We start from the raw sequence: 22,879 nt of genomic DNA on the forward strand, positions 1-22,879 counted from the left end.
TGCCCTATGATTTCTACACCTGGCTTAAAAATGATACGCTAATTCTGTATTGGAACTGCAAATTAAGCTTTTTTCTACCTGAAAGAAATTAAATTTATTAAGTGAAAAGTATGTGTATAAATCCACATTTCAGAAATAGGCCTCATTTGGGATTCAGGTTTTTATAAAGTCTTGCTAATATTATCCTCTTCCTGTCTCAAGAGGGCTTTTCTCTTCTTTAATCAGTGCTAGGATTAAGACAAGTCTCTCTTTTCCAGCATTTGATTTATGTAGTTAAAATACACAAAAACGTCATGTCTAAAACCCTGTGTAGCTGGCTGCAGAATTTTCTATTGCGGCAGAACTTTGCATACATACTCAAAACCAATCATCTGATACTTATTACTTAACACATCTAGCAATATTTACCTATTTCTTGTTAATTTCTTGAATTAATATTTAGTAGTGTCTCACTGAACACTTTCAAAAGTTCTCATAACTGAACATATTTCACATCTGAGAAATCACGTAAGATGCCGATCTTTGTAGTCTTCTCTGTAAGAAAACAACAGTTTTATGATTGAATTGAAGAATTGAATTGCCTGGTCTATTTATATATACGTAGCATTATTTTGTATTAAATCTTATCACTTATACTAAGAAGATGATGACCTGTATCTTAGACTGAAGTCTTAGTCCTAACTACCCTCTTGTGTGCAACCTATTTTGACATGTCTGCAATGCAAAACAGGAATATGAAGAAAAAAATGTTAAATCCTCCGGTTTTGGAATTAGGGATCCAAGATCACAAATACTTAAGATTTTGATAGGTATGCACCAAGTTCTGCAACATTAGCTTGGAAGATGAAAACATTTAACAATTTGATGCCCTGGATGTGAAGGCTACCACCCAGTTATTCTTCATTTAAGCATCATGCTGTACTATGTAATTAAAATGCATGTGAACTACAGTTAGTTGCATTAGCAGCTAAGAGCATATGTAACAAAATTAATTTAATTTTCACTTGAAAGTTAGGTGTTTATAATGTTGGAATTAAACAAAGATATTCAGACAAAAATCAAATTCAATGCTTGATTTAAAAATGTGCAAAAGAATCCTTAAATAACAAGTGTTTAACTTAATAAAATAAGTTCTCAGCTGGTTGGAGGTAGAAAGTTCTTTTATCCCCTCCAGATGTTTACTATAAAAAATCCCAACTTTTACTTAAAACTATTTTTTTTACAAATGGTAAAAACATGATACATATTTCAGGCTTTGCTACATCAAATCTGAAGACTGGAAAGTTGTACCTTGGTGAATCCCCCCCACAGTAAGATATTCATTCAGTCAACAACTTTTATTGACTGAACACTGGTATGGGTTTGGCCTTGAAGCATTCGCCCAACTTGTCCTGCAGGTCTCACAGCGGTAGAACCAGAAGAATGGTGCACAGTTCGAGGATATTTAGCAGCAGTAGCTTGGGATATGGTTTGCTGAAAAGTAATCAGATACATTGAAGCACTTAATGGTACAAACCCCTCCCATGAAAATAGCTCTAAGTGAGCTGTAGTTTAAACAGAAAAATTCACAATCCAGCAAACTAAAATACACTTCTCCAAAAAAAAACCAACAAACCCGGGGGGGGGGTGTGTGCGGAATTTATATTAACAGAATGAGTAATTGTTTTCCTTCCTTATCTATAATACACTTTTTAGACCTTAAAGAGCTAAATTTCCTGTTAACTAGATATCCTGAACTTTTACCACCTCAATCCTATTTCAGGGGTGGTTTGTTTGGGTTTTTTTTCACTAAACTGTTCAGTATTTTCCTCTGTGCTAATTTAATCATGCTGACCTTCTTTTTGAAGTTCAGTATTTGCCATGAGTAAGTTTCTGAAAGGTCACTGGTCTCTGAAAGGAAAATGTTTGCATTTATTATAGACAATTAATTTTCTCCCTAAAAAAACTAGCCACCTTACTGCAATAAATGCCATCATCTTCCAACAGTCCTGGAAGACTGGGGAAGTCCCACTGGACTGGAGGCTGGCTGATGTTGTGCCCATCTACAAAAAGGGCCGCAGGGAGGACCCAGGAAACTACAGGCCTGTCAGTCTGACCTCAGTGCCAGGGAAAGTCATGGAGCAGCTGAACTTGAGTGCTATCATGAAGCACATGCAAGAGAACTGGGTGATCAGGCCCAGTCAACATGGGTTCACAAAAGGCAGGTCTTGCCAGACTAACCTGATCGCCTTCTGTGACAAAGTGACTCGGCTGCTGGATGAGGGAAAGGCTGTGGATGTATCTTCCTGGACTTCAGCAAAGCCTTTGACACAGTTTCTCACAGCGTTCTGCTTGGGAAACTGTCAGCCTCTGGCCTGGACAGGCGCACACTCTGCTGGGTGGAAAACTGGTTGGATAGCCGGGCCCAGAGAGTGGTGGGAAATGGTGTGAAATCCAGCTGGAGGCCAGTGACAAGTGGGGTTCCCCAGGGCTCAGTGCTGGGTCCAGCCCTGTTCAATGTCTTCATCAATGATCTGGATGAAGGCATCGAGCGCACCCTTAGCAAGTTTACGGATGACACTAAGCTGGGTGGAAGTGTGGATCTGCTGGAGGGTAGGGAGGCTCTGCAAAGGGATCTGAACAGGCTGGACCGCTGGGCTGAGTCCAATGGCATGAGATTTAACAAGGCCAAATGCCGGGTCCTGCACTTGGGGCACAACAACCCTGTGCAGTGCTACAGACTAGGAGAAGTCTGTCTAGAAAGCTGCCTGGAGGAGAGGGACCTGGGGGTGTTGGTTGACAACCGACTGAGTATGAGCCAGCAGTGTGTCCAGGTGGCCAAGAAGGCCAATGGCATCTTGGCTTGTATCAGAAACGGCGTGACCAGCAGGTCCAGGGAGGTTATCCTCCCTCTGTACTCGGCACTGGTGAGACCGCTCCTCGAACACTGTGTTCAGTTCTGGGCCCCTCACCATAAGAAGGATGTTGAGGCTCTGGAGTGAGTCCAGAGAAGAGCAACAAAGCTGGTGAGGGGGCTGGAGAACAGGCCTTACGAGGAACGGCTGAGAGAGCTGGGGTTGTTTAGCCTGGAGAAGAGGAGCCTGAGGGGTGACCTCATTGCTCTCTACAACTACCTGAAAGGAGGTTGCAGAGAGGAGGGTGCTGGCCTCTTCTCCCAAGTGACAGGGGACAGGACAAGAGGGAATGGCGTCAAGCTCTGCCAGGGGAGGTTTAGGCTAGACGTTAGGAAAAAATTCTTTACAGAAAGGGTCATTGGGCACTGGAACAGGCTGCCCAGGGAGGTGGTTGAGTCACCTTGCCTGGAGGTGTTTAAGGCACGGGTGGATGAGGTGCTGAGGGATATGGTTTAGTGTTTGATAGGAACGGTTGGACTCGATGATCCGGTGGGTCTCTTCCAATCTGGTTGTTCTGTGATTCTGTGATTCTGTGAAATGCTAGTCATTCTACTTTTCATAAAGGTAAGCTCTCTCCCTCTCTCAGATAAATTCAAGAGAAATACTTCAATCTGATTGACTTCTACTTAGGCATTTATTTGCAGAAAGAGTATATAGAATATATCTCTGAAAGTGTCACATGTATTTTTAGAAGTCAGTTTTTGGTAGAGTAATTGAAGTACTTTAGTTGTCATACTGGTCACATAATATGAATCCAGAAATCGTTCTAAATGAAAGAACTCTCACCCTAAACCTCTCACTCCCTAAGGATGTTCAATTAAAATATGAATTTCTCCTTAGGAGCCCAGATTCTCAAAAGCTATGTGCAACCTGCCACACGGCTCTGGCCTACTGCAGGAAATAAGTAAAATTGGAACATCCATCACACAGACAGCTAACAGTACCTCCAGCTCAAATTAAATGACCTGATGTAGCTCTGCATGTTCTGGCAGCATTGCTGAAGAGAAACTGGACTTTCAGGTAGCACAGAGGAAACTCGGATCCTATTTCATGAGTTAAAACATAAAAAATCATTTTTCAACAGCTCCAGTCACAGAATCACAGAATCACAGAATAACCAGGTTGGAAGAGACCCACCGGATCATCGAGTCCAACCGTTCCCATCAAACACTAAACCATATCCCTCAGCACCTCATCCACCCATGCCTTAAACACCTCCAGGGAAGGTGACTCAACCACCTCCCTGGGCAGCCTCTTCCAGTGCCCAATGACCCTTTCTGTAAAGAATTTTTTCCTAACGTCTAGCCTAAACCTCCCCTGGCGGAGCTTGAGGCCATAAAGTCAAAACTATTTTTTGCCCAGATGGCGTAAAATTGTAGCAATTGCCTAGGCCATTTAGGCTGCTGTTTACAGCTTTATATGTTGGTTTCATACCTATTAATCCACTTATTTCAGTGTTTTCTTCAGGATAAATGGGGGAGGGGGACATAGGTAAGACTCAAAATACACCAAACAGCAGCCTTGACAATTTGATTGCCTCTTGATAAGTTTTACTTTTCCAATTAGTGTGCTATTGATTAATGTGCTATTAATTGCTTAATTAAGCAATTAATTAGTCTTTCAGGCTAATCTGTATCGCTGTCACCTCTGGTTCAGTCACTCTTCCTGCTATACACTGTGAAGCTTGTCTTTAAACTGTGGTTGCATGTGGTGATGGCGCTGCCAAACACCGCTGTACCAACTCGACTACTTCTCTGAAGTGCAAGACTCATAAGAAGAGCCAATAGGAAGCCAGGACTACTATACCTGTGAAATAATTACTGCAGAAACAAGACAAAGATTGAAGTGGCAATATTTCCTTGCTCTCCTCATCAGTGCCTTCTACGCAGCCCAAAGACAGTACTGTTTGTTATTTTGAACAGGACTCAAGTCTGACCCTTGTCCAATATCTTTTGATCTTGGTCATTTTTCTTTAAAATACTGCAAGATGTGATGTACTAATACCCTTACAAGCATAATTCTGACTTACCTGAGTGACTGGATGATGTTTTTCAACAATGATTGAACTCATGGGTGGAACAACTCCCATCACTGCTGAACTACCACCAACTCGGTTTTTTTGTCCCATCTCAGCTCGGCCTGCGATTCGAGCAGTGATTGTTCTTCCTGCTTTCTGCTGACCAGATGTTATTACTTTCGCCATGGGCTATAAATAAATTAATTACTTTGTAAAAAATGTGAAACTGAATATTTACAATGCTTTAGCATGTCTGCTTAGTTTTATCAGCCATGTGCCTAAATGGAACACAGGATGTTGTAGGTAATCCAGTCCCTGTTATTAGGGACTGAGTTTGTTCCACCTAGTTGCAACTTGGTTTATTCCATCTTTTTCCACTCTTAAGTATGAGACAGTGTTTTGTCCAAATAACTGCTACCCTGAGGGCAGTAATGCTAATTTGACAAAAATCACGCAGCATGGATAGTTTAGCTTTGCTCACTAGCTGCATACACGAGCAACAGCTGCTGGCACTTCTATCACACTATAAAGCCTTTCTAGTAGTGACATAGCAGATACAAAAAAGCTTCCATGCAGTAAATTCTGCATTCTCTATTGGATGGGAAACAGAAAAGAGAAAAATGCATAACATGGTGAGAAAAGTAAAAAGGGCAGTTTAGCAACAAATACAGAAGAGAGCGTGAGAGAGACATTTCAAACAGCAGGATGTTAAAGCAAAGCATGTTCTTTCCAGAACAAAACAATATCGTGAAACACCAATTGTTCCTGTTCCACGGTACTTTAAGTGTATGTGCACTGTTCTTTTTTTCATTTTGTTACATTTACCCCCCCCCCCGAAAAAACTTCACATTGCTCCAAATATAAATGGGTTTCTGTAACATTAATGAGCACTTGCCAAGAAGTGTCTTCACACAGCTGTGTAGACTCTATGGCAGTTTGCTCAACTCCACACTTGCCTTGCTCTGAAAAGTGCAAAAATAATAACACCCCAACTAATACTTGTTAAAAAAAAAAAAAAAAATTAGCACATTACCAGTTTTTGAGTTGATGCCACACCAGATCCTGCAGCTGTGCTAGTGACGATTGCTGGAGAATCAGAATCTAACCTGGTCTGAGAAGTGCTTGCATGACTTAGGTGCATAGAAAACTGTAAATGAAATTAGCTATTACAAAGAATAAGCATAAATTTATAGATAAAGTTTTACTCTTTAGATGGTCAGTTTCTTGACTATTCCTATTACTTTTCTAAATTTAACTTTTTTTGCAGATATTTTAACTTTAGTTTTACTGTCTTCTGGTTAATTTAAAAATACTTGTCCAAAAGTTATAGAATACATGCGAGTAATATTTGATACTAGTAGAATGAAAAAACAAGGAGAAGCAAGCATATCACCTCTGCCCTAACCTGCACTCTAGTGCGATATTGCTTTAGAGGCAACATCTGCAGTGTGACTTCAGGGCAGCTCCAGAACATCTAAGCCATTGGATAATGACCCGGCTAAGCTGATATGACAGGAGAGTAAGCTGTTCCTTCAGTGTCTCTATGTTACACTTTTAAAAAAAGAAACTTCAAGTTAAGCCAGTTTTTCTTCTTTTCAGATTATGTTATGCTCAGTTGTTATTTTTCTCAAAGATCTCTTAAAAGATTTTTTCCAGGAGGAACGTTAGAGAGCAAATTCTGCTTATTATAACGATCTTACCTTTATTAGTTTAATGTCTTTTTCACTAAAATAAAAACAGAGCTTAATAGAAGCATTGCAAGTCACAGCAGCTGTGCCTCAGTTACTTCATTTACACCATGCAGCCTGAACACACCCATAGGATTCTTTTTACACTTAGACTGTCTTAAAATTCTTTCAATTCATGGGCTATGGCATTCATTTTTAAAAAGTTACAACAAAGAAAGGTCATTTTTGTCACTAGCAAATAGTTGGGTTCCAGCAACATGCTTACCATGTCTTCCAGCTGAATAGTAGTTACTGCTGGAGACGGTGGTGAAGGCGGGTTATATTGTGAAGGAGGTGGCCTTCCTGCAACAAAGGTACTATTATTATTTCTCCTACTTCCTACATCTGCTATTAGAAACACAAAGTAATGGAATCAGCACATAGTTTAGCAAACCCTAAGGTGAAAGAAAAATAAGTCACAGTAAAAATCTTACTGTTCCTTCAGGAATAGTGTAATCTAGTTTAAAGGATCAGTCATTTTTCATATGTGTGTATAAATGTTCTTGTATTTGCCCCTTCTTTTCAGATTCTTGGAAATAATATTTTCCAGGGGGGTTGTTTCTGTGTTATGCCTCAACATCCCTGTGGCACTTGCTATATATATGTAGTGCAAAGAACTGAGGTTCTCCCTGCTGCTTGCCAATACTAAATCCAGTGTGCAAGAGCTGCTTTTATGCTGAGGGCCAAAATCCAGCAAATGATGCTAGCAGCAGTTCGAGGACAAAGGAACTTTGCTCATACCAGGGATGAGAGTGACACCATGTGGTAGTTCAAAGACTTCAGGAGTGAAAGTATGCCAAAATACGCATTTTGTACATATATATGCAGACACACACTAAGCTTATAAGCATAGAAAGGACCAATGCATAGATACAAACCAAACACATCTAACCTATTTTAGTTAAAAAGGCAAAGTTAGGTTTTGTCTCGTGGCTCCAATGTTCCTTTAAATACATGAAAAGGTTAAAAATAACAGCAACCGCAACCAGCAACCCACACTCTGCACTCAGCAACCACAACCAGCTACTCACAAAAACACCCAGCACCCGCAGCGCAACCACAGCACCCGCAGTGCAACCAGCAACAACTGTGAAAAAATCAGCCAAACAGATCTTAAACCATCAACGCTGACTCCAAATATTATGGACTCATTAAGGTTGTGATACTTGCACACTACTGATAACCTACATTATAATGTATATCATAAGTATGCTATTTGTACATTTTATGTATATGAAATATACATTATAATAACCTAATAAAAATACATCTGCAAAGGGATCTAATTCTGCTTTTATGTCCAATGACAGTAGGTGGCACTGAGGTGTTCACCTAAATAGATCTGGCACATGAAGTTTTACTGTCCATAAATTACAAGGCTAGAACAAATCACATCTGATCTGATGTTTGAAGTCCCCTGATGTCCTGATTGCTGTTCTGTTATACTGGAGGAAGAATGCAAATGAATGGTTGTACAACCATATTAAATAATTATGTAACTAACTACATTAAAAGCACCATCTGGCTGTAGCAAGAAAGACAGCAGGCAAGGGAGCTGTCTGGGGCAAGGGAGCTGTCTGGGGCAAGGGAGCTGTCTGGGGCAAGGGAGAAGACAGTGAAAGATGGCAGGCATGCGGTTGAGGACAACAGAGACTGAGACACTATGAAGTCCAGTGAGGACTACTGTGAGCACAGGAAATTAAAAAACATAATGCTGGACACACAAAAAGCTGGGTACGGGCTCATAACAGCAAAATCTCTAGGTACTCTGCCCATGAAGACTATCACCTCCTGCTTCATAGTAGAAATCAAGTAAAGTGTTTGGTCCTTGAATACCAGGGGTTGGTCATGGAAGCACTAGAGCTCGATTTCCTTCCTAATTACCCTTTTCTTTATAGATTAGCAGAAACAATGCTTTCCTATATCACACCACTCACCAATCCATTATTATTTGTGAGACCCACGGTCTTGATGCATGTTTTTGCAAACTAATAAACAAATATAAGATAAAGCTTCAAGAGAAAGTACTTCTTAATTTAATAACACAGTGAAAAATAAAGTTCTTGGGCAGTACTCAATACCTTTATTTCCAAACTCAGTATCTTCAAGAAATCATTCATCCTTGACCTTCCCCAAATACTGATCCTATGTTTTTAGTAGCATACAGCCACTGGATTTAGCCAATGTCACATTACAGTTTCCTAAGCAACTGCACAAATACTGCATATGATTAACAAACTCAGACAGCTGGTCACAGAACACCTTCTTCATGTTTTTACTTCCTCTTAGTATCTACATTTCTGGGGAGGAATTTCTTTGAAGTAGTTCAGAATCTTCTGGTATAAGGCTGTTAAGTTTTGCAACTGGAGTTACTTGTCTAACGCCATTAACAAGTGCTGCCAGTACAGTCGGTTGTCAAGCCACACGTACAGCTGCAACTCTCCTGTTAGCACAGCTATTTTCTCTTTAATGTAGACTGCTGCACCAGCATGATTATGCTTCTGCTGCTATAGATTGTCTCACCCTGATTTCATTGCTTCACTAAGAGTGTGTAGGTCTTTCCTGTGTATCTGCACAAGTTTCACAAGTATGCTGCTGCTATAATTACACCATTGTCTCCTGTTCTGGCATAGATTCCCCAACTAAACACAGAACTTGGGAGATGTACTGCTGATTCTGCACAAAAAGCAAGATTAAGAAAGAAGGGAGAGCTGTCTGGGAAAAGCGCATTCTCATTGCATGCTAGACTTCCAGAGAACAGAGATTTTTTTTCCAGAATTTGAAACCCGCACCCCGCCCCATGCCTCCGATAACCTGGATGCTGTCAGAATTCTGGGTAATCTTCCATAGTACTTTAAGAAGTTTGCCATCCCAAGCTTCTTGTTCTGCCTTCAGTTGCAGGTTACCACCCTCATAGCAACATGAGATGAAGAGAATATGTTTTGCTTTTCAACTGCAGCAGTACAAAGTTCAAGTTCAGCATCTGAGTATTTCTCAACATGCAACAAGGACATGTGGGATGTCCCTGCCCATGGCAGGGCAGCTGCAATTAGGTGATCTTTGGGGTCCCTTCCAACCCAAACTATTCTATGATTCTCTGATTCAGTAAGAACTTTTAAAGCAACAAGAGTTTGATGAGTTTGAATGCCATAAGTCCTCATATTAACAAAACCCCAAAGAAACAACAGAAAAGAAAAAAAAAGGATAATCCTTGGAAACAAACAAAAAAACCCAACCCCCAAATAAACAAACCCAAGAGAAACCCGACATACGGTCTCAGATTAGAGCTGCTTGTTATACTCACCGGATTCTGCCCTACTATCCTTGCCTTGAAACACGGTCATTGCTTCCAGATTCAAAGCACACACACCACGCATAAATGCTTTCCTCATGGTGTTTTCATACTGTTCTCTTTCACTGTGCAGTCGCAGAACCTCAGCTTTTGTCTCTTCCAGAGTAGCAGTTAGCTAAGAAGGAGATGTAAGGGAACAGCTGTCTTGTACTTCTGAATACAAATTATGAACATATTCCTCAATTAGCTTTGAAAGTTGCTTACTATGCTTACAAAGACATGAATTTTCACTTCAGAATCTCTGGTTCACTCATGATGATTAGCTGCTCGTCATTTCTCGGCACGCTATTCGTACTAAAGCACACCAAGGACAAGAGTGCATTTGAAAGGACTGTCAAACCCTACCTAACCAGCTAGGCAGAGATGTATTTGTCTTGTCTTTCGTAAGTCAGGCATCTGGCACAAGCTAGATTTTTGTAGGAACGTGGATTCACTCAACAGAAGAATAACCGCAATCTCTCTTTTCTAGCTACAGTATAAAACTAAAAATGCAGAGAAAAGACAGGTAACTCTGATTTTGTGCTGTAAGTCACTGTTACGGTTTGAACTAAATTAAAGTCACTTTTGTGACTCTAGCTCATGTAAGTCTCACTTAAGTAACTTCATTTTTCAGACAGTTTCTCTTGGAGTGGTAACACAGTGTACTGGTACGCACAAAGGCCAGTGCCTATACTTATCCCCATGGTAACCAAGGCCATTCTCAAGCTACTGAAAAAGGGCCGCACCTGCAAGGAGGGGCAGACAGGGCAGGTGACCCTTAATGGACCAACAAAGTATTCCACCCTATACGCGTCATACTTGGTATAAAATCGAGAGACCATGAGGGTCTCTTCTGTGATGACCGACATCCAGCGAGGACCTGGTCTGTCTGTTGCTCCTGATTCCGGATCCACGTGTTCCTGAATCCTGTTCCTGAGTCAGAGCTCCCTCCTAGCTGCGGATACATTCTATTGTGTCTGCTCTACAGTATCCGTGGTGACTCATAGTCACTGAGGGGTGGAGGCATGATATCATGTATTTGTATATATTTTATTACTTTCTAATTATTTTCATCATTATTTTTACTATTATTACTACTTCACTAAAACTGTAGTTCTAGTTTCCAATCCACCGGCCTTTTTTGTCTCATTTTCCTTTCTTCTTTCCCTGGCAGGGGGAAGGGAACTGGGAGTCCAACTGCACATTCTTAGCTGCTGAAATTATCCAGGTTGGGGCTAAACCATGACAGCCATGTTTAGTAAGCCTGTTCTTAAAAATATGAAGTTTTAAAATACGTTTTAAAAGCTTCATTTATTACTGTGCACCAGTGCACACGCTGATAACTTCACTTAGGCTCTGAAAATTCTTTAGCAAGCTTAATTGGCAAGTCGGAGGCAAAACCAAACAAATTCAGCCTCTAACAGAGTAGCTATTATAGGAAAAAAATATTGCACTCATCATAATCATTCATAAAAATAGTGGTCTTCTATTTCCATTGCCTTCTTCAGTAAGACCTCAAATTGCAGAACCAATACTAACACTGTGCTCTTAGAAAACAGGTACTGCCCCCACTTGTGGGCAAATAGAGATTCGTCTCATTTTAGGAGAAGTCCAATTTACCTCACCTGTGCCTGCAGATCAGCAACATTTCACACGAGATTCAGAGAAAAAAAACCCCCGACATCTAGAGAACATAGCAAGATCTTAGATCTCCTCAAATCTTCTTGTGTACTGTGGAGGTCTGTTCTGCTGGAAAGTCCGCATGTATTTCAAGGTTGCTAAGAAAGAGATACTTTGGAGGGAAAGGGATGGTGGGGGGTAGGAGGGAAGGAGAGAAAGAATGAAAAAAAGAAAAAAAGGCTTATTTTACCTCTGTAATTTTGGTTTCATAATCATTGGTAAGCTCAACACAGATGTCTTCTGCCCTTAACTGACAGGCTTTTGCTGCTTTTTCTTTCCATTTTTCTTCACTATGCGAGCGCCACGCTGCCCATACCTTCTTCATTAAAGCTCTCCGAAATTGCCTGTCTGCTACTCTGTTTGCATATTCCTTAACAAACAAATATAACCACATCATATGTAAGTTCAGGTTTCCTAAAAATTTAAGTATTCAAGCGTGTGGATGATTGTTTTACAACTTACTACGCAGACCACAGCAGGAATGCCTAAACTGAGTCGCACACAGTGCAGTGAAGTGGTGCACAAATACAGTGCTTGCAACTCAAAGCTTCTTCCTGCATGGGTTCTATGGACTGCTACAGTCCCCAGTGCGGGAAACCACATTTGCAGACTCCTAGGTTACACAAAACAGTATTTTTACTCTTATCTTAGTGACACTTCAATAACAACCTCACACACAGAGCGTAACCGTGCATCTGGAAAGCCATTTAATGGTATGTGGTGCATTTTGTTTCACTGCAAGAATCATATAAAACCTGCTGTCACAAAGATTGGAGATGATTAGCATAAACTATATTTTAAATAAACTTAGACTTCGAGATGCTTTAAAAAGTGCTTGAAAACAATTATATTATTCTACTCCATTACAAAATAGTCACCAGACAATGTATTTCTTTTTTTTTTTTTTCAGAAATTAATTAGAAAAATTATAAAGAGCTGAGTACAAACTGGACTCCAAAAATTAATAAATTTCAAGGTGGGAGGGAAGAAAAGGCTATCCCTTTCTCCAAATCAGCAGAGTTTTGGAAAGCATCAATGAATGCGAGTCTAATCAGGAATATGCATCATTGAACAAAGGTCCTGAATACAGCTTCTCCTTTTTAAGAGCCTTGCATGTGAAAGGTTTGCAGTCTTGATATTGGATCCTTCATACTTCCCTTGGTAGACTGTTTACTGCCAGGTGCCTAATGTAATGCCCAACATTTTGTGCCCGACTATAGCTTAGTGAAGTTCCAGCAACGTGAGAAAAGAGAGCAGCTGAAGTTTTAATTGTGAAAGCGGCTTCCCCAAAAATCTATCATATTACTGTTAAAATATAATGCGTCTGAAATTTAGACAGGTTTCCTTGGCCCCAACTTAAAAATGCAGATGCTGTAAACTATGGTGATTTGTTGTGAGCTGATCACAGTAATTGAAGCAATACAAGACACATGTATGTTTGATATTTTTCCTCTATACCAGACAGTATTCCAACAGCAGTGTTCTTCTCAGAACTGACATTTTCAAACTGTTACTTGACATTGCCAAACACACCAAAATAGAAACTGTCATGTCTTCAAACTGTAAGAGGGACTGCAGCAACTCTGACCCTTTAATGTTCAGAGGTTGCATTTTCATTGCATTTTTATTTTGCATACATACCTCTTGTTTGGCTTTAGCATGCTGAATCCGCCACAGCGTAAACTTCCTCATCAACTCTGTTCTCTCCTTCTGCCTCTCTAATGCTTGGGTCAAGTTAGTAATCACCTGCAAAGATATTTGTTAACACTATTTCAATAGCTATGATCCTTGTAAGGTCAAATAGAACGTACTTTACGCATCAGTTATTTTTCACTTAAAACATTTGCTTTTAACAGATATCTTCTACTGAATCTTCTTCCTCTTACTCTAATCAAGCAGGAAACAGTCAGAGTTCAAATCATAAGTAAAATTCCTGTGGCTTTGACAGTCAGACTAAGTCACTTAAGCAATTCCACTGCATGGTCTTAAAAACAATTCAACTAAATTTTCATCCAATATCTACCGACTTCTGTGCTACTTACTTATAATTAAATGTTACTGTAGCATAAAATAGGAAGAATCACTTATTTCAAACAATTTTGATAAATCAGGAACACTTCAATTAAAAGTTTGGTTTAGTGCATTATTAATTAACTGAAGTGTAAAGGAGCTGTCTGCAGAAAGACTATTCAATTACCTGAAAAGCATATACAAGCTAAGGAGTTGCTAAGAACTATAAAAGTCTTATTAAGAATTGTTATTCTCTTTAAAAAGAGCTCAGGAAAGATGTCATATATGCAACTAGGGACTTTTACCACCAACCTCTAAAAATATTTCAATTAGTATACAGAAAGAGCTATGGCTTCCTGATTAAAAATTAGGTCAGGTATGATGCAAAGTGGGTACACCAAATCACCAAGTATTTATCTACATTTTTGCATAACTTCTTAAGCTAGATTCTGTCATCAGTCACATCTGAGCGACTTCAACGGGCAATAATGACCAACCTAGGGACTCCTGGGAGTAACAGAGTTATTTTTACCGCTGCATAAAGATTATGAACAATAAGATTCTGTGATGTTATATGCTAAAGTATCTTAATGTTACACTGCATATGTTACATGCAATAATTATTGAACATGCATAAACGAAGTGAATGCAACTTAAAATAAAATTTACACTCAAATCAATAAAGTTATCTAGCAAATAGTACAAAACCCCTATTTCGTTTCAGTACAGAATTTCATACAAGTTTAGTCCATATTCAGAATGTTTAATGAAATATTACTAAGCAAAATCTTTTTTTTAAGGTATTAAAAAGACAAAGTCACAGACAAATAAAGATGAATTCAATACACATGAAGTAATTTAAAGCTGATCTAATTCTATATATTTAAGAATGAGTTCTTCATAACAGTCTATGTTTATTAATCTAGTTATATCTTAAATAGGAATAATATTAACTTTTTGCAGGTTCAGGATAACTGAACAGTCTCAGCTATATAATCAACAAGGAATTTATCTAAAAATGGAAGCAAATTTGCATAATTATCAACAAATCAATAAAACAGAAAGCAAAGGAAACAAATATAATTATTTTTGTTGAAAAGGTGTCTTGTGCTAACATAAAACATCAACTTTTGATGCAGCATACCTCTTCATAGAATCACAGAATTACTAGGTTGGAGAAGACCTCTTGGATCACTGAGTCCAACCATTCCTATCTGCCACCAAACCATACCCCTCAGCACCTCGTCTACCATCTTTTAAATACTCCCAGGGACGGTGACTCAACCACCTCCTTGGGCAGACTGTTAGAGTGCCCAATGATGCTTCCTGTGAAAAATTTTTTCCAGACAACCAGTCTGAATCTCCCCTAGTGCAGCTTGAGGCCATTCCCCCTTGTCCTGTCCCCCGTCACTTGGGAGAAGTGGCCAGACCCTCCTCTCTACAAACGCCTTTCAGGTAGTTGTAGAGAGCAATGAGGTCTCCCCTCAGCCTCCTCTTCTCCAGGCTAAACAACCCCAGTTCCCTCAGCCCTTCCTCGTAAGACTTGTTCTCCAGCCCCTTCACCAGCTTCATCGCTCTTCTCTGGACTTGCTCCAGAGCCTCAACATCCTTCTTGTGGTGAGGGGCCCAGAACTGAACACAGTGTTAGATGGGCGGCCTCACTAATGCCGAGTACAGAGGCAGAATAATCACCCTGGGCCTGCTGGCCACAGCATTTCTGATACAAGCCAGGATGCCATTGGCCTTTTCGGCCACCTGGGCACACTGCTGGCTTATGTTCAGTTGGCTGATGACCAATACCCACCCCCAGTCTTTTCTGACAGGCAACTTCCTAGCCAGTCTTCCCCTGGCCTGTAGCACTGCACAGGGTTGTTGTGCCCCAAGTGCAGGACCCAGCATTTGGCTTCCACCCAGCTTAGTGTCAACTGCAAACTTGCTAAGGGTGCACTCGATGCCTTCATCCAGGTCATTGATAAAGACATTGAACAGGGCTGGACCCAGCACTGAGCCCTGGGGAACCCCACTTGTCACTGGCCTCCAGCTGGATTTCACACCATTTCCCACCACTCTCTGGGCCCGGCCATCCAACCAGTTTTCCACCCAGCAGAGTGTTCGCCTGTCTGGGCCAGAGGCCGACAGTTTCCTAAGCAGAACGCTGTGAGAAACTGTGTCAAAGGCTTTACTGAAATCCAAGCAGATACATCCACAGCCTTTCTCTCATCCAGTAAGCAGGTCACTTTGTCACAGAAGGCGATCAGGTTAGTTTGGAAAGGCCTGCCTTTCATGAACCCCATTCTCTTGCATGTGCTTCATGATAGCACTCAAAATCACCTGTTCTATGACCTTCCCTGGCATGGAGGTCAGACTGACAGGCCTGTAGATGCCTGGATCCTCCCTCTGACCCTCTTGTAAATGGGTATAACATCAGCCAGCCTCCAGTCAAGTGGAACTTGCCCAGTAACATCAGAACACATGACATGGTCATGGTCAGAATACAACAGCTTGGATAAATACTGATACATGGAAGCACTGCCACCTATGGTTATAGTGGTGGCAATAATAATTTTAATTGAAAAAGTAAAGGCTTTTTAAGTGTAAGAGCAAATATACTCATCTAAGCCAGTGTGATTTTAACAAAATAAATAAATCTAGAGCATATTGTTGTTTCTTAAGAGGCAAACAATTCAAAATAAGTACATCTTGTATTGGTCAACATGTTAAACTTCCATTGTGACTATGGACAAAATTATTAGCAGCAATGACTTTTTCTACTATACAGTCTAAACATAGTATTTACTTCTCTATGCTACTTGCTGCAAGAAAAATTTTGTTCAGAGAGACAGACCCAAAAATTCAGTGTGGATATTTTTAGAAATAGAAGAATTATTGAACTGTAACACTACCTCATCTTTCCTGCCAATAGAGATTTCATAAGTACGCAGCAACTCCTTCAGGTTTTCCATCTCATTGCTCAATTGTCTCACATGTGTGGCGTGTTTCTCTTTTTCTTCTCTCATTTGAAGCTTGTGATGTTCAATCAAACTAAGCTTCCATTTATTCAATTCAGCCATAACATTTGTCTGGGAAGTTAAAGGAATGACAGCAGTTAAGGAGACACGAATATTTACAGTGATGTCTTCATTACATAGGCTGCTTATATTGATCTATAAATATTACCAGACTTAATAACTATTGAATACTAATAACTAAATGTCCCTAACAGACAAAACCATTCCAACAAGGTATTCTAAGAAGGAAAAAAAAAAAAAAAAAGAAAAACACCATTTTCCCGTACAATCACACTGCAACTTTTCCTGTACTCTCACCTCTCATTTGTTCTACAACACATAGACACCTGTATGATTTTTAAGGATTCCATACAACATAAATACCTTAAGACTTCCACTCCAGAGATCAAATATGTTTTCTATTTGAGTTAGTTTTTCATCAGGTAAAGTTAATTCAGTCACTATGGTTTCGTGGATTTCTGTTGGACTATGTGTAGACCCTTGTGAAGAAGTCTCTTCAGGGCAATGTCGTTCCATATTGGCCTCAGAGGGCACTTTCATTAATATTAAGACTAAAAATGAAATAAGAGAATATGGATTATGGATTGATACTCTGGAAAGGCTAACTGGTCTGCATTCTGTCTGAAAGTCAGAAGCCAGGCATTAGAAAAAAAAACCCAAACCCCAAAATATTTATGCCATCAGAAACTTCCTTTCCTGCCTAAAACAAAAAAAACCAACTCACATATTTGCTTCCAAGATACAAGTATATTTAAACCAACAGTTCTATTGTAACATTAGTCAAATCAAAACTACTACCTCCCTTAAAGAACATAATCTATTAATGTAATTTAATTTTAAAGACGGTGATCACAGCAAGTACCACAAAAATAGCATTGCCAGAAACAAAAAGCATATCAGCAAAGACTTCACATCAATTAACATCTCAAGTGAAAAATCTAAAATCTTCTGCCATTTTCTTTAATGAGACAGTAAACTTCTGAGGTCAGGGGCCTCCTCTTCTGCATTTGCAATGAAACCTGTGGATGTATTGCAATGTTGGTATGTACACGCATCTGTTTTCCTTACAGCTCTTTGTTTGCTCATCTGATTAGATTTTAAATTCTTTGAGAAAGGAAATACCTGCTATGGATTTATGTAATGCCCTATACAACAAGGCCTCATTTTCAGGTGCTGTGGCTAACTACTTCTGCAATAAATACTAATCCATGCCCAGAAGCAAATGGGCATGTGTGTGAGTTCCAGTTGACTGGATGAAAAAAATGAGCTAAGAATAAAGAGGTTAATATTTAAGTAAATGGAAGAAATGAAATATTGTTTCATATTTAATTATTACTTACTGATAATCTGTTATTTGAGGTGAAAGCTGAACAAAACAAAATTTGTAAAGAAGGATTAGCAGATTCCTCATAATAATAACAATCAAGACAACTTTCTTTTAGTACAAGCAGGAAAAGATAAGCTTAACTGTCACAAATGCAGTATTTTCAGTGGACATTGGAAATGTATGTTTCTAATTTATTCAAGACCGAGCCTCATGGTTGACACTCTTCTACAGTTACTGTCACTGTTAGGTCTCCTGTCCAAATGAAGTGAGAAGAGCTGTCTGGCTAATACTGCTTCTACACCAAGTAGGTTGAATTGCAACTACTACACTCATGTCTCAAAATAAGAAGGAAATAAGGAAGAACAGTGATATACAGGCAGTTATGACTCTTTCTGAAAGTATTTCTCCCAAGGTCAGATACAACTACACATCATAAAACTAAAAATCAGCCATTTCTCTAGAGTAAGTTCCCTATCCCATTACATAAGCAGAAGAACATATTTTCCCCAATCACATCAGTATATTAAGATCAGGTTCCAGCTTTTTGTCACTGTTTCTCCCGCAAATGAAAGAATATTGCTTAACTAATGACAGAACTTGAAGATTCATTGCTTTTAAAGATCTCTGAAAAATAAGACCTGCTAGACAGATGATCCAGACTACTTGAAATGCATCTAATTTCAGTAATGAAGAACCTGGCTATCTTTCATAATATAAAATACTTGGCACTGTTACTATTGTCAAGTACCCCAGTTCTGTCTTTCACAACTTATTCTCATTCCTGCACATCACTTCAGTTGTGATGCTGCTGTAAAATGCATGAAGGTTTGCTAGTATTTTTAAACTTTTATTACTTGCTTAGAATACAAAGATTTCCAAGTTAAGTGCAGTTTGCAATGTATTTACAAAGAAAAAAATACAGAACAAAATCTAACCATCTCCCTGGGCAGCCTGTTCCAGTACCTGATAACCCTTGTGGTGAAGAAACTTTTACTGATGTTGAATCTGAACCTCCCTGGTGCAACTTGAGGCCATTCCCTCTCATCCTATCACCTGTCACTTGGGAGAAGAGAACAACTCCTCCTTCACTACAACCTCCTCTCAGCCTCCTTTTCTCCAGGGTAAACAACCCCAGTTCCTTTAGCTGCTTCTCATAAGGTTGTTCTCCAGCCCCTTCACCAGCTATGTTGCCCTTCTCTGGATGTGCTCCAAGGCCTCAGGATCCTTCTAGCAAGAGACTCAGAACAGAACACAGTATTCCAGGTGCAGCCTTACCAGCACTGAGTACAGGGGGACAATCAATTCCCTGCTCTTGCTGGCCACACTATTTCTGATACAAGCCAGGACGCTATCGGCCTTTTTGGCCACCTGGGCACACTGCTGTCTCATACCTAGCCAGCTGATGACCAATACCCTCAGGTTCCTTTCTGACAGGCAGCTTTCCAGCCACTCTTCCCCAAGCCTATGGCGTTGCACAGGTTTGTTGTGTCTCAAGTTTAGGACCTGGCACTCAAGCTTGTTGAACCTCATACCATTAGTCTCGGCGCATCAATCCAGACTGTCCAGATCCCTCTGTAAAGCCTTCCTGCCTTCCAGCAGATCAACCTGCCTGCCCAACTTGGTGCTGGCTGCAAGCCTACTGAGGTTGTACCTCCTGAGTAAAGATATTGGGCAGAACTGGCCTCAAGGCTGAGCCCTGAGGAACACCACTTGTGACCAGCCACCAGCTGAATTTAGCTCCATTCATCACAGCTCTTTGGGTTTGCCTATCCAGCCAGTTTTTTATGCAATGAAGAGTATGTCTGTGCAAGCCATCGAGAGACAGTTTCTCCAGGAGAATGCTGTAGTGTCAAAGGCTTTATTAAAGTCTAGGTAGACAACATCCACAGCCTTTCCCACTTCCACTACGTGTGTCATCTGGTCATAGAAGTGTTGTCTGAAAAATTGGATTCATCACCCAGCATACAATCTCACAGGCCAAGCTGAGACATTGACTTTAACACAGAGTTGTGCAAATTTGTGTGCTCATTGACTTTTCATAAATTGAAGCACACCTAACAGGAGCCTCTGTGCTCAATTTATCACAAAAAGCCACTAAGTGAATACATGCCAAGTACTCCCTCCTACAAATGACTTGTTAGCAATTATATATACGTGTTACACGTGATTTTATCATACAAGGTCTCTACTACGGATGCTCAGTAAGGGGTCTGCTTCTGGAGGAGGATTTCTTATGTTCCTTTGCAAGTTGGTAGACCTGATAACAAGGCCTAATTAATATTGTCCTCTCCTAATGCAGATGTCCAGGATGTTCTGTATCAGATCTTCTATGCCTTTATTTTCTAATTAGTACAAGGCCCAGATGTGCAGGATGTACTTTATCACGACGTATTTGATCAGATTCTCTGGATGCTTTGTTATTTTAATTAGCACAAAGTTTGCTATTTCATTTGATTTAATATTAACAAATGTTAGTCTGTTCCACTAATTCCTTATCAAGATATTTAGAGCACCATCATTTTTTCAACAGTAGGAGATCAGGTTAGTCAAGAAGGACTTGCCATTCATAAACCCAGGTTGACTGAGCCTTATCACCAGCTCATCCTGTACGTGCCACATGATGGCACTCAAAGGGATCTGATTCATAAGCTCTCTGGGCACCAAAGTCAGAACAACAGGTTAACTGGGATCTCCCTGGTTAGCCAGGTCTGCTGATGGGACAGTGGATTTGAGATTACTTCTGCCAGCTTCCTCAGTACCCTTGGCTGGATCCCATCTGGCCCAATACACTTGTGTGTGTCTAAGTGGTGTATAGCAGGTTGCTAACCATTTCCTCTCGCATTATGAGGGCTTCATTCTGCTCCCTGTTTCTGTCTTCCAGCTCAAGGGGCAGGGTACCTTGAGAACAACTGGTCTTAATAATAAAAACCTAAGGAGAAGAAAGCATTAAGTACCTCATCCTTTTCCTCATCCTTTGTCACTACATTACCCTGTATCCAACAAAGGACCTAGCCAAATGAAAAACACTGTCATTCAGAAAAAGAAAAAAGCTAATCTATCCTATTTGATCAGTATCAGAGGTATAGTATTGAACTTCAACTACTTTCTCACTCTTCATTCAAAGTCTTGTTATTAATATTGGAAAAAAACTTGGTATTCTGAGGCCATCAACACTGTGGCAAACACCACTCAATTATGTGATCATACCTTATCATAGTTTGGACATAGTTTGGTCAGATCCTTTTTTAGAAGTTGAAATAGCCTTTTTTTTACAACTAGATGGTTTCAAGCTCTGTCTCAAGGCTATAAGACATCTCTTTCCCAGACTGATAGGATATAGCGACATTTTGAACAGCAAAGCTATGTTTTGATAGAGCCACAAACTATCAGAAGTTTATTTATAGCTTATAGGTGATAGAAGCATTAAGATATCCTAAATATTAATCATACCTTCTACATTTCCAATGGCAGTCTGATATTCAGACGAATAACCAAACTAATTCTGCATAGGGAGAAGTTACAGATATGATGTCTTTAAGGATTAAGATTCCCCATTAGTTTATAAAAATGATAAAACATTTCTCCTTGTGTTATACTGGAAAGAAAAGTATTGGCCTGGGCGTCTAAAGGTAGCCAAACTCCACTGCACAGCCACTACAGAAGGATGCAGAGCATAACCAATACTACATCCTTTACTTTAACCACATTCCTTATTTTAAGAACTTGTTTCTAGACAATTTTTTATTTTATTTTAGTAACATGAGTTAACTAAGTGGTAATTGAAAGCTTACCAAGACTGCTTTATATTCCAGTGAAAACAACAAGATAGATTCATTTTTACTCATGGTTCTTTTTCCTAATATGAAATAAACAACTTTCAGTGCCTGCATTGCCCTTTGCAATTGCACTGGTAAATTCCTGCTAGCAGAGAATTATATTGTATATATATTTTCAGCATGGCCAAGAGTTCTTGCATACATGAGCCATGAAAAACATTTACTCCAAGATGACAATTAGCAGCAGATTTACCCAGCACATCAAGGCCACTTAATCTCTAGTAGTAAAATTACCCACATATTTTATAACCCACATTCCTCTAAATAGTAGAGAGAGAAGTATCTTCAAGGGTATCAAAAACACAAGCAAAGAGAACTGTAGGTAAATATTTTTTATGGTAAAACATCATGATAAAGAATAGAAATTAGTTTAAAGTTCATAGTGATTAAGCTAAACTTCCTAGTAAAGAAATAATGCAGGTATGATCACTATTTCTTCTGAAGCAAAATTAAAAAAGCTTCCTCAATTTAATGGCCGGGGACAAAAGCAAACAACATGTAACCATAAATATCAGTGTTAGTAATGCATCACAAGACACTAAGTTTATACAGTCCTAAATACCAAGCAATAAAGTAAAACTACAATAGAGTGATTGAACTAAAAGAGCAAGAATTACACTCCGGTAGTGATATGACTAGTCATAACACAAAGCCCTTTTAAGGTAACTCTTACTTCTCAATAATCATATTTTAAGTAGTCATTTATCTATCATGGCAGCACAGGTGCGAGTGAAAACAGTTGTGACCTGTCAAATTTTGATAAAGCATACTGTAAGGGCAACCCTTTCTTCATTATTACACCAATCACTTCAAGCATCTGCATCACAAAACACAGAGAAATACCAGCACATTAATACTGTAACCTGAAAGCGATGTCAGAGAGAGAACCCTTCAGTGAATATGTTTTCCTAAATTTCTTGTACAAAATGCAAGTGTACTATATATTAGTTGCACTTATTTTTCAAATAGAAGCTGTCAGAGACTTAAGTCAAAAGAGTTACATGATTGTTCTTGTAAGCTCAAAGCAT

At 39.6% G+C, this 22,879-nt stretch overlaps 1 protein-coding gene across 1 annotated transcript in view; it reads right to left on the reverse strand.

The window, feature by feature from the left end:
* Positions 1 to 602: 602 nt before the first annotated feature.
* The window catches only part of POC5 (POC5 centriolar protein), a 30,164-nt gene continuing 7,887 nt past the window's right edge, over positions 603 to 22,879 (reverse strand). Inside the window, exons 4-12 of the mRNA XM_069880289.1 lie at positions 17,052 to 17,239; positions 16,563 to 16,739; positions 13,291 to 13,395; positions 11,840 to 12,019; positions 9,943 to 10,105; positions 6,865 to 6,941; positions 5,945 to 6,058; positions 4,924 to 5,100; positions 603 to 1,473 (exon numbers count right to left, since the gene is read on the reverse strand). Of these exons, the coding sequence (XP_069736390.1) occupies positions 1,324 to 1,473; positions 4,924 to 5,100; positions 5,945 to 6,058; positions 6,865 to 6,941; positions 9,943 to 10,105; positions 11,840 to 12,019; positions 13,291 to 13,395; positions 16,563 to 16,739; positions 17,052 to 17,239 (1,331 nt within the window). The 3' untranslated portion in view covers positions 603 to 1,323. The remainder of the gene's footprint in view (positions 1,474 to 4,923; positions 5,101 to 5,944; positions 6,059 to 6,864; positions 6,942 to 9,942; positions 10,106 to 11,839; positions 12,020 to 13,290; positions 13,396 to 16,562; positions 16,740 to 17,051; positions 17,240 to 22,879) is intronic.

Source organism: Phaenicophaeus curvirostris, chromosome Z, assembly GCF_032191515.1.
Source record: "Phaenicophaeus curvirostris isolate KB17595 chromosome Z, BPBGC_Pcur_1.0, whole genome shotgun sequence".
Classification (NCBI taxonomy): Eukaryota; Metazoa; Chordata; class Aves; order Cuculiformes; family Cuculidae; genus Phaenicophaeus; species Phaenicophaeus curvirostris.